The sequence below is a fragment of the Nannobrachium achirus genome (genome assembly GCF_963921795.1).
Source record: "Nannobrachium achirus genome assembly, chromosome: 14".
Classification (NCBI taxonomy): domain Eukaryota; kingdom Metazoa; phylum Chordata; class Actinopteri; order Myctophiformes; family Myctophidae; genus Nannobrachium; species Nannobrachium achirus.
The window spans coordinates 11,889,147-11,902,177 of NC_137821.1; the positions used below are offsets into that span (position 1 = coordinate 11,889,147).

The 13,031-nt window shown below is 42.4% G+C and overlaps 1 protein-coding gene across 1 annotated transcript in view; it reads left to right on the plus strand.

Annotated features, from left to right (window-relative positions):
• LOC308297809 (zonadhesin-like) overlaps window positions 1-13,031 on the plus strand; it is a gene marked incomplete at both ends in the record, with an annotated part of 67,473 nt that overhangs the window by 31,566 nt on the left and 22,876 nt on the right. The window contains one exon of the mRNA XM_080741376.1: window positions 6,481-6,782. Coding sequence (XP_080597502.1) covers window positions 6,481-6,782 — 302 coding nt within the window. The remainder of the gene's footprint in view (window positions 1-6,480; window positions 6,783-13,031) is intronic.

A 13,031-nucleotide genomic window follows, 5' to 3' on the forward strand; every position in this document is an offset into this window, starting at 1 on the left:
ATATATATATATATATATATATATATATATATATATATATATATATATATATATAAAAAATTGTGTGTGAAATTACTTCTTTACACGTGTGATTTCTCTTTTTTTGGCTGTGTTTTCGGTCAAATACATTAATCTTAAAGGGGAAGACCACCCATTTTCAATATTGAACTATGTCATTAATATACCTTAGAGGAGTTGTGTGGAAATAGAAAAAAAGTTCCCCCCTTCTGTGTAGCCTAGAACTGGAGGATTGATTTTGGGGTTTGTATTGTAAAGTACAACTTGATGACATCACACCGTTGTACTTTACAATACAAACCCCAAAATCAATCTTCCAGTTCTAGGCAACACAGAAGGGGGGGAACTTTTTTTCTATTTCCACACAACTCCTCTAAGGTATATTAATGACATAGTTCAATATTGAAAATGGGTGGTCTTCCCCTTTAAGCCTCCAGTATAATTCACCACACATCACGTGTGTGTGTGTGTGTGTGTGTGTGTGCGTGCGTGCGTGCGTGCGTGCGTGCGTGTGTGTGTGCGTGCGTGTGTGCGTGTGGGAAAAAAAGGTTTCCACTCATGTGCTTCCCAACTTAGAAATGATGGGCGCTTATTTCATGAGAACACTCAAGGAGTGGGTCATCTTACCCCGTTCTCCAGCTATAGTGTAATGCTGATAGTGTAATGCTGATAGTGTAATGCTGAGTTTACACATGGCTTAAGACAATACAGTACCGGTCTGGAGGATTTATTCTGTGTACTTGATGAACCCAGTATAAGCACGTTAATATGCAGACAGCTGACCTTGCCCCTGAGGGGTCAGGTTGGTTCAGGGACCCATGTTATGAGAAACTCGATCAATGGGAGATAAATTATTATCATTTATATTGTATGTTGTTTTCTTTCATTCTTCAAAATGTCAAATGTCAGATTATCCTGCCTTGCTGTCTCATCTAGGGTGCTGGACAGAGTGGTTTGACAGAGATAACCCTGGTGGAGTTGGTGACTGGGAGACTCTAGAATACCTTCGCAAAGAGAATCCAGGGAAGATTTGTAATAACCCTTTTGACATTGAGGTCAGAACTCTCGATGGACTCACTGTAGCTGAAGCGGGTGAAATCATTGCTGTGTAAGTATTTATTGTGTTAAGTAATTACATTTGAAAGTTTGGTTTTGTATGATTTTACGTACATTACCCTTTTAAACCCTATATACTTCATTAACCGTGGTCCCTTTGTTCTTGGTCCCCTCCTTTTTCCCTCTACCAAATCTCAGAGGCCAAATATTGGAGTGAAAACGAATTTTAAAATCTCCTTCTCCTTTTCAGGAGTGACACAATCACAGGATTTGGCTGCGCGAATAGAGACCAACCAGACGGAACCTGTCAAGATTACCGTGTTCGTTTTCTCTGCCCTAACCCTCCCTGTGCAGGTAACTACAGTATGACACATTTCTCCTTTTATAATACCTTCTCCTCCAGGCCGGATGGCAGAAGGCCAGAGACTATGTTTTTGCCTCAGTCTGTCCATGTCTGTGTGTGTTTGTCTCCCTGGATTTCTTGGATGATGACCTCTACATATAGGCCATTTTTGCCACACTAGATTTTCTGCCCTTTTTTTGCACTTTCTTCAAAACACACTTTTGCTACTCCCACACAAATCAGTACACATTATCTCAGGAGTCATGCGATCAGGATGTAACAGTCAGATTTGTTGTATTCCATTTCAATTGGCTATGACTGAATTCCAAATCTTTGAAATCTTTGAAGGGCATTTTCTCTCCTTTGCTGTTTCTGGACCAACAAGTTTCAAATGATCGTATTGTAGAGGTACGGTAAGAAACAGCAAGACGAGACACTAGTTGTAGGCAAGTCGAGGTAGTTTACTTATCTCCACATAAACGTGTACTTCATTTGCGAGCGCAGCTGGTTGTGGGGATCAATCAGGACCCAGAGCCATTCAAGGAGAGTCGGTGCAGAGTTGCATCATCTGTGTTCACATGGGGGCAGAGTTGGCAGAACTCTATAATACAAGGCTCTGGCCAGCCTAAGGGCATGCGTAGCCTGTTTTGAGAAAGGCGCGTTTGGGAAACAGCTTCGTCGTCGTACCGGAGTGTCCTACGACGGGCTTGTACGACTGCGCTTTGGGAAACCCGGCCATTATTTCTTCAGGAACAATATTATCTAGTTGTTTTCATTCTTTTTCAAGATGTTGTTTTATTTCCTGAAAATACATTGTTCATATTTTTATCTTTGTTGTGATATACATTTAAATAATAGCAAAACGCTGTTATGTGAGATTGGTAGAGATTTGTTAAGCTAGAACATTTAATCAGCAAACTGGACCTTTTTCAGAACATGTCCAACATAGATGTCTGACAGATATTGAACCTGCCAATGTAAACATGTGACAGATGAGGCAAAGTCTTGTTTTTACTCGAAAACAAAACAAGCTTCCCATATATCTCTCACCTTCCCATCACCCTACAACCAGGGCAAATGCAGCATACCCCCCTTTGCCCCCTGGGTGTGTGATAGATTGAGAGAGTGGCGGTCTTTGTATTCAGACGCCCGCTGTGCTGTTCCCTGAGGCGGTTAAGAGCACTACCCAGACCATGCAATTGCGTGGAGCCCGAGGCAGAGTGGGCTGCCCCGTAAAAATTATGTTTCAGTCTGCCTGTTCTTTCTAAACACAACGTTAAACACAACACCAGTTATCTGTCTAAGGTGAACAAACACCTGTGCTCTGTCGTCCCTTCTCTCTCTCTCTCTCTCTTCCCTCTCACATGCACACACAGGGTGCTGCGTGTGTGTGCATTGCACACGCACGCACATTCGCACACTCTCAACATGCAGTCAAAAAGCTCATTCGAGCATTATTTTCCAGTGGAAAAAAACGTTGCGACTAGGGCTGGGATGCGATTAAAAAAGATTATCAAATTAATTACGGGCTTTGTAATTAATTAATCACAATTAATCGCATATTAATATTTGACCCGAGAAGCATTTGTTTTCAAGTAAAACACATTTTGTTGTGTGAGTGAATCAACAAGTTTTTTAAATCTAAATTTCACATCCACTGGTAGGGTGACCATACGTCCTCTTTTGCCCGGACATGTCCTCTTTTAGGGGGCTGTCCGGCCTGTCCGGGGGGGTTTTATAGATTCCTTCAAATGTCCGGGGTTTCGCGCATATCAGCGTTAAATCATGGGCATTTACAATGCACGTTCAGTGGTTCGTTTGTAAACACACTGTGAAAGACGGATTTCCACCCCAAACCCCGGAACGTGTATTATTCATACTACTCTGCTGTCTCCGCTGCGATCCCTCCCTCCCTCCCTCCCTCGTTCAGACCAGACTCAGAGCAGAGCTCGGCAGCTTGCGCTGCGCAGAGCCAATTCAGCCGAACGATAGCACTGCCAACGCAATTAATGCCGGTTTACACTGGTGAAATGCACGAAAAGTGCCAGTGTTTTCGTCTTGGTGACCAAATGAGAAGCAGAGCGTTCACTCTGCAGTCTGCATTAAAAGCTGGCACTTCTGTGTCCATTCCATCACAACTAAAGGTATTTAGACACTGCAGTACAAGACAGTCTGTGCGAGGTGAGAGCTCTTCTGCTAACTAAATTGACAGAATATGTTGTACAACCTTGTAAAGCTGAAGATATGGTGGTTTGAAGAAACCAATAGAGATAGGGTAGAGTGGGGTAAAAGGCCCCCCTTGGGTAATAAGCCCCCCAGCTGTATTTTACTACAGAACTACAAGGTGGCAATGTATTTGATTTCAGCACATTCCTGGCATCCTTAGCTCTTCATGGATACAATATTTCATTGTTTCACCTAATCCAGGTAATAATTGTCTTGCTCAAACACATTTAAGATACATTGATCTAATTCTTTGTCATACTTAAAATGTTGCAATCTCGGTATAAATAAGTTGAACATCTTCACTTATTTTTTGTATATCATTAGGAAGGCCTTATTATAAATTATCAACTTAAAAAAAATAAAAAAATTAAAAAGGTTTAAGATTTAAGATGACACTTTTTGCAATGACCGAGTTGGGGTAATAGGCCCCCCTCTCGTGTGGGGTAAGAAGCCCCCGGAGGCTTTTTGCCCCATGGAGAGAATAACTGCTTATTTTTGTCAGAATCGTTCAGTTAATGATACAAGTGTGAAAATTGGCATTAGCTGTCTCCATGGGTCACTTTTAAAATTTGAAATTTCAAGATGATGGCCATTTTCAAGATGGCCGACACCTTAGTGGAGCAGTTATGTGATATAATGGGTTACTTTGCAGATACAAGCATGACAATTGGCATGAGGAGTCTCTGTGGGCCACTTGACAATTACCCACCCACAGCTACTTGAAATTTCAAGATGGCAGAATTTTTTCAAGATGGCCGACACCTTGTGGAGCAGTTAAGTGATATAATGGTTTATTTAGTGCTCCACTAAGGTGGTGGCCATCTTGAAAAATGGCTGCCATATTGAAATTTCAAGTAGCTGTGGTTGGCTTATTGTCAAGTAACCCACAGAGACTTCTCATGGCAATTTTCATACTTGTATCACCAAATGAACCATTATATCACATATTCTGTTCCACTAAGGTGACAGGCCATCTTGAAAAATGGCCACCATCTTGAAAATTCAAATTCCTCTGACAAGTTTTCTTGTCAAGTGACCCATGGAAATGCTCATGTCAATTTTCATGATTGTAGCACCTATTCTGCTCAACTACATAGAGGGGGGCCTTTTACCCCATAGAGGGGGGCCTATTACCCCAGTAGTGGGGCAATAGGCCCTTTTTACATGTTTTTCTTTTTGTACTATAACATCAAATGTAACTAATGTTTCAACATGGTGCCCATATAAGTGTATTGGGCAAGGCATTGCTAACACATACTGAATTTATATCAAAATGTATTTTAATTGGTCATAAAATAGACATTATCCTTAAGGGGGGCCTTTTACCCCACTTTACTCTATTTTATTTAGTTTCTTTGTAATACAAAGCTGAACGTTCATACAGGAGTCAAGAGCACTTTAAATCAGTGGATCTGCAAAGGGTCAATTTGGAACCCCCTCAAAAATAAATACATAACTAACTAATAATATTAGTGGTATAGGGCAGTGGTTCTCAACCTGTGGGTCGGGACCCAGGGGGGGTCCCCAAATTATTTTGAGGGGTCCCCAGATGATTAACTTACTGTGCGACATTGTATTCTCACTCAACAGTATGAGTACCTCTAAAATGGCAAATTAAACAAATATTATAGGCAGAAATTGTGAAAATAGCCGATCTACCAAGCATGTAGATCTGCTATTTTCTCAATAGAACCATGTTATACAAAATGTAATGCCTCAACTGTTTGTGCTCGTAAGGGTGGAGGGGTCTCTTGTTTAAATATGATTATTTTGGGCTAATAAGTGTGCATGCGTGCGTGCGTGCCTGCGTGCGTGCGTGCGGTATGCCGGGTAGAGTGTCCTCTTTTTGGGGATTCAGAATATAGTCACCCTATCCACTGGGCCAAGCAAAGCGCTCTGATCGGCTACTTCTGCCTTTGCGTTTGTTGTCTCTTCTTGGTTGGTGCATCGCTATGATCGGTATGCCCGAAAGTGAAGGTTCTGTGGTGGAAAAACTAAGTACGATTAAAATGCGTAATTTTTTAAATCACGTTAATTTTCTGTAATTAATTAATCGCAATTAATAAGTTAAAGTCCCAGCCCTAGTTGCGACAATTGAACTGTGTGTGAATACACATATTATTATTGGTAATAATATTCAGAAGTTAGTTGCCATGTGGTTTCTACCCTGTCACATTTAACAATCAGAGTGTTGGACCAGTGTTGCCAGATGTACGATAATAATTATCGTATGTGTACGATAATGTGACCCTCTGTACGATGTATGATCAATAATTCCAAAAAATGCCCAAATGTACGATAATTTCAGCATATCACCAAAAAGAGTGTGAATTTACTACATTCCCTGGCTGCTGAATCGGGATCCAGTTTGGCTTCTCAAAATAAGTCAGTAAATCAGTAAATCTGTCCATAGATCTGTTCTCGGAGGCATTATAAACACTGGTCGCGTCTTTCCAGTCCAGTTTCAGGCTTTTATTTGTGTAGCAGCATATGTGATGCGTTTTTGTCACACAGGAGTCTTAAACAAGGTAGTTTCTTACACAAAATGTTTCTTTTAGTGAAATTACTTCTTTACACGTGTGATTTCTCTTTTTTTGGCTGTGTTTTCTGTCAAATCAGGCCCGGACTAACCATTGGACTAACCTGTGCTTAAGCGCCAGGGCCCGCCGCCTAGAAGGCCCCGTGTAAATGTGTGTGTGTGTGAGTGTGTGGGTGTGTGTATGCGTGTGTGTGTGTGTGCATGTGTGCGTGCGTGCGTGCGTGCGTGCGTGCGTGCGTGCGTGTGTGTGTGTGTGCGTGCGTGTGTTTATACATGTCCCTCTCTGTCCTTCCTGCAGCTCCGGACTGTCCTGCTAACAGCCACTATGAGACGTGTGCAGACCCCTGTCAGGACACGTGTGCTGGAATCGGCAGTTCTCCATTAGAACCTTATAGACGCTCTTCCGACGGAAGCGCACCGTCTCAGGCGACCAACGGGAGACACCGCAGAGCGGCCCCTGTAATGAACCAAAGGGGCTGCTTGGATCACACGCCCTGTGTGAAGGCGTGTGTGTGTAACCGCGGCTACATCCTCAATGCTGGAAAGTGTGTGAGGACCACCGACTGTGGATGCAAACACACCGATGGACAGTACTATGAGGTATATATATAGGAGAGTGTGAAATATCTACTACTAATGAAGAATAGAACTAGGCAGGGGCATGGTGGCGCAGTTGGTAGCGCTGTCACCTCACAGCTAGCTAGGTCCTGGGTTCGATTCCCGCCGGGGGGCGCTGGGGGCTTGTTCTCTCCTCCGCGTCATCAGCACCCACACCCTTGGTGGGGTTGGCGAAAGGGCCTTTCTGTGTGGAGTTTGCATGTTCTCCCCGTGTCTCCTAGGGTAGATACCTTCACAAAAACATGCAGTAATCCTGGTCTCTATAATGCCTCCCCCTGGCCAGCCGGGGCGCCTGATGGAGGGGAAAGGAACTGGTTGGAATAACGTGTTCCTTCCAAGCGCTACTGTACGTCCAAACCGGGGAAATCCTCCCTGTGAAAAGAAGCAACTTGGACTACTCATGCATTGAAGGAAGCATGAGGTCAGTCCGTTGTCTCCCCAGGCGCGGCAGAGGGAGAGCAGAGCCCAGGATTACATAGGCAATTGGCACTGGGTGAAAAAAAGGGTTAAAAAATTGTGGGATAAAAAAAGAACAGAGCTAGGCGAGCGAGTGCCTGCACTTTGCAGCTGATTGCCTCACATGTCAAGAATCAGAATCAGAATCATCTTAGAGAGACGGGGAGACCCTGCTTGAAAAACACTCAATGATCCCTATGAGAGGCTGAGCATTAGAGCTTTAACTTTTAACAACATTATTTTGGTTTTCACTGACAGCACCTTCAACATGTTTATTTTGACTGAATTTATACCCCTCTCTCTCTCTCTCTCTCTCTCTCTCTCTCTCTCTCTCTCTCTTTCTCTCTCTCTTGCCCCCCCCCCCTCCCCCTCTCCCTCTCTCTCTCTCCCCCCCCCCCTCTCTCCCTCTCATATCTCTCTTTCAGCTTGGAGAGGAGTTTTATGCGAATAACTGTTTGAAGAAGTGTAGGTGTATTAAGACTTACAACTTACAACCCATTGATCGCCGTGCATTCCAAACTCCTATCTCAGGAGGAAGTTACACAAGTGTCTCCTGTTCGAGTGCAAGATGCCCTTGGGGGAGTGTGTGTAAACTGCAAGGAGGACGTCTAGGCTGCTACGACACACCCAGTCGACCCAGACCAGACAATTCTTTTAGGCCAAACAAATAAGTTCTTGACTTTCTTCTTAAAGCTATACTATGTAACTTTTTAATAAAACAAATCTTAAAATTGTCCTAACTATTAAATCGCTTTTAGAAGTGGGTGTTTTAGAACACCCACTCTGTTAATTTCAGCCCCAAAAGCCCTTTCTTTATATGTGTTCTACTGAGCCTGTGTGGCCGTGAGGGGGGTTGCATTTCCTGGCAAAATTACATCATCTGCATCATTCTGTATACGTGTCTCCCTACCGGCCAATCACAGCGCAGATCATACACTGCCGGCCAATCACAGTGCGTCTTGCGTCTCTTCAGGAAGTAGCTTGCTAGTGTTTACGATGGTCTAGGAGTCTAGCATGTAACTCCCCAATGCCTGGTCGCAGAGGGACACGAGAGACCTCTACGGACTCGTCTCGGCGAGGCGATCCGCTGCGAAAAACTGGACAGATGTACAAGCTTACAACGTGGTGGGATGCAACCACTAGACAACTTGTAGATCAGTGCAAGCGAACATAAATGAAGTAAAAAAAGACTCATGTGTAATAAGAAACTTTCTGTTCTCAAAGTTTAATATCACAACCACAAAGGCTAATAAAACTTGGAATGGCCAGTGATCTGTCTGAAACCGGGTTATAACTAGTCTATTAGTGAATGTTTTTAGACGGTTAGGCAGTGGTGTAAAGTAACTAAGTACAGTTACTTAAATACTGTACTTAAGTACAATTCTGAGGTATTTGTACTTTACTTGAGTATTTCTGAGTTCCGATACTTTTACTTCTGCTCCACTACATCTCGGATCCAAATATTGCACTTTTACTCCACTACATTTATTAGAACACATTAACTACTTCAGTCCTATTTTATACATGGGCTATTTTCAAACATTTTAGTACTTTTACTTTTGGTACTTTGAGTAGATTTTGTTTCCAATACTTTCTTCTAAAAAAAGTTACACTTTTTGACCAGTTATAAACAGGTTTTGGCCTGGCCGTTTAGATGTATTTTAAACGTCTAATAGGCCGAAAAAATGCGCAGTGGGCTCGCCCTTTCTACTGAACAATTGCTCCATATCAGAGCTTTATTTATTACTGAGGGGAATCTGACCTTTGGACGAACCCTCCACTGTCCTACATTGGAAAAAGTAATGGACACAGCTAGATTTCATCTATAGGCCAAAAAAAGAAGTTGTCCTTTAAACATTTGGATGTTAAGTTTCCACACATAACCCAAACGTGTCCTGTAAAAGCGCTTGTTGGGTAGATTAGATTAACTGTCTATATTGGATCATCTGTGTTTATTTGTGTAATGGTGTTATAACCACTTTTGAATCAAATACGAATTAGGAATTAATTGCTTGCAGCATTTAAAATGTTTAATGCAGGGGTTTGACACTGAGGGAATACAATCATTTTGCATTTAAAGTTCTTGTAATGGCCTAATGTAAATAATATATTAATATGTTCGTACATTGTTCTTATCAATAAAGTTATCTCCGTCTATATTTAATTCTACACCATAACTTTTGTCTCAGCCTATGTATGTTCAACTAAGACATATCTCTTCCCTGTGGTATAGCTCTTCGGTCTAGGGTCAGAGGTCAAAAGTCAGAACGGCCTAGTGCGCTAGATGTCAGCCAATGTTTTCTTTCTCTATGTTGGAACGTGTTTGAACCCAGAATGTTACAACTGAAATGTAATGTATATAATCTTCTTTATGTTGTGATGACCAAAGACACAATCATCTCACCTGACGTTTCATTCATTTACGAAGTTTGGATCATTATGCTCTTCTTAATATCGAACATTAAAAGTAAATACAGTTGTGTCATAATCATATAATGACTGGCACTAGTGCCAGGCAAAACAGCATCACTCCGAGACCCAAGTGCCACAGAGGTAATGACTCCTCACCTATACTCCTCTCAGGCAAAACATGTTTATGAATTTATGTGCAATGAAAGAAATAAAGAAGTGGCATTTTGCCTGCTATTCATCTCATGACCTGGCCATTTTTTTTTTCCAATTCTGATCTCATTGACCTATAATGGATTTTTTTCTTTTTAAAACATGACAGGTAGCTAACAGTATTGACTCAATTCTATATTGCCAAGCTGTTTAGGGAATAGACAGATACATTTCCATTTATGAAGATGGAATGGTGAATCTATTACAATTTTAATTTATCAATCATACTTTAATTTGACAAGCCTATTATGTTTTATTAATATCAAAATGTATGGGCTTCTCACATTAAAAAATGTAATAAACATTTAATTCAGTTAATTTATACATTTATTGACAAAGTGTTTTTTTTTCTTCCTTTTAACACACTTAATGTAAACGTAGGTTCCATCATGGAAACGCCAGACAATTAGACCTAAATATTTTGTTATTTACAGATTCTCCCTATGGTGTATTGTTTTGCCTCTTTAACAACCCAATCTATTGGAATGTTTTTTGGTAGTTAATTCAAGACTGTCCATTCTGCTATACCACCAAAATGTGGAAAGCCTTACCGAAGGCCATAAAGGAGTGTGGATCCCTACTTTAAAATGACCACAGGCAGCAGCTGTTCGCAACTGGTAAAAAAACAAACCTAGCCCAGCCCTCCCCTCCCCTGCCCCTTCTGTGTATATACTTACTGTTTGTGTAGACTTACTGTTTTCTTTTTTTGGTTCTTTCATTTTTGTTTTCTTTACATATCTACTGCATAGTACTGTGTTCTATTCGTCTGTCATTCAATGTTATAAATATGAGATACTTAAATGGTTTCCTGTGGAAATAAGCTTAGTCTTTACTAGGATCTCCTTTTAGTAGACCTTGTACCAGTGAACCAGTGAAACTGTACCTTTTCCTATGCAAACTTCTAATAAAGTCTTCAATCAATCCATCAAAAGCCATCATTCAGCAGCAGTTTTTCCACTCCTGGTCAAACAAGTGTGAAGGTAGACCGGACTCGGTTAGCAGAGGGATATGTCAGCACTGCTGCCTTAAACATGTGTACTATAGGGCGTCACATCACACTTTTATTCTACCTACAGTGTGAGGGCGAATTCTGCCAATGCAGTAATTCGCAAATGGCAGCGAATCGCTCTATTTCCATTGAAATGCATTGGCACAGTGCTATTCAACATTTACCCGTGGGCATGTCTAATTGGCCCGTCATGGTCATACATTTTTTTTTCTATTTCAGCGTGGATAAATAATTTCTCCCCAAATCACCTACTGTAAGAAACTATTTTTTTTCTATCTTTTTCCTCTATCTGCATGTCTCTCTATAACCTTTCAGTGTAAGTTGCCTCTCTGCAGCTCCTTGGTTCAGGGTCAGTCTGCCCTCCTAGCCACTCCCTTCTATCACCGGACCATTCTTAGGGCGGATTCACACTGCGGTCTTGGGACCGGTCTCGAGGCTACTTGGCAGATGTTTAGACCGGTTTTGACAGTGTGAAGCTTGCGGTTTTCCTTAGAAACGGATAGCCTCGAAACCACCTCAAGAGGTAGTCTCGAGACTGCATTGTGCGACCTCGAGACCGGTGAGCAGCAGTGTGAAGCAACCGTCCTCAAAACCGGTATTGATGTTGAACGTGACCTCATATAATGTCGACGAGTCAGGCGTCGGCACAAATAAACACTGGGTAACAGTTGTCGACATGGCCATGGGATCAGCGACTTCGTCTCACAGAGAGATTGCTTGCTTGTAGGGCTGTCTTCTAAAATTATTTTTTTATATCACCAGTTAGCCTACTACTGCGGTGCGCTGGACTGGTGTCATGTACTTCCAATTGAGAGAAGTAACAATTGGCGAACAGTTATTTATTGTCTCGCACCAGCGCACTGAGTGCAGGGCAGGGTGAAAGTGAGACGGAACGGCCAGAACCACCGCTCCGTTAAAACATTCGGAACACGGGTCTGTAATCATCATGTGTTTAACCCGAGAGGACCCGTACTGTGTGTGTGAGACGTGTGTGTACTTTTTGCTTTTTATGCAAACCGTAAAGCAAGCAATCAATCAATCAATGCGTGTAGTTGTGTGCTGTCACTGCTGTGCTGTTTAGGCTGACCTAGGATCAGATTCAGGTCCGTTATTAGCCGCGAGGCAGCGACATGAAGTATGGCTGTAACTGTGAGATGATAATGCTGCTCTAGGATCAGATTTACAGCGGGGGGGAAAGAGATTGGTGCGTGCGTGCATGCGTGTGCATGATGCGTAGCAGCTATACTCCTGCTGTCGCCCGTCGGGAAAGAAAAGCAGAAAGAGAAAGCACTAGCCTACAAGTTAAACCATGAAAACAAACCGAAAATAACCTATATCCCTGACTTTTGTTTCGATGTTATAGATTCCTTGGCACTGCTATGCCTGCTTGACGTGCCATTAATGTGAATATTAAGCCACACTGTGGCTTGTGAAAGCGTTTCAATTGTAGGCTACGTTGATTATATATATTAAATAATAAAAATAATAACGTGTGCTACGATGGACGTCTGAGGTCTGACACAGATACTCGCTCATCATTCTGCACGTTTATTACTGGCTCATCATTCTGCACGTTTCTGCCCCTGGAAAATAGCAGATCTACAAGCTCACAAAGCGTCGCGGATGCGAGGCATTGTGAGCTTGTAGATCAGGGAACGTCGCTCGACCCAAGACCGCAACACTGGTAACCACACTGCGCTGTCGCGCGTCATTGAATTGTTACACCAGCTTTCGTGCCTGAATTTATTGGCGACCACCATCAGCAATGTCGCATAGTTGATGACACTATGTGCATACCGCCACCTATAGGACCGGGCTGTATAGTGCTAGTGATCTCCAGGGAGGCCAGAAGGTCTGCCAATGTGAATGCTGGCCAGCGTGAACCAGCAACCGTTTTCAGAATCAGTTCTAATCAAACGGATTGCAGTGTGAATCCGCCCAGAATGCACTCAGAGTCCTTAAACCAGCTGATTGTCATGGAAACTGCGTTGGTCTCAGGAGAGAGGTGACAGGGGAGGGTGACATTTCCACCTATCCTGGCCCCACGATAGGCTCCAGTGGTGAGTTCAAAGTCACCTGTTGGAGTAAATAAAATAATTAGTGACCTAATATGCAACTAGTATTCATTTAAATATTTGCATTTA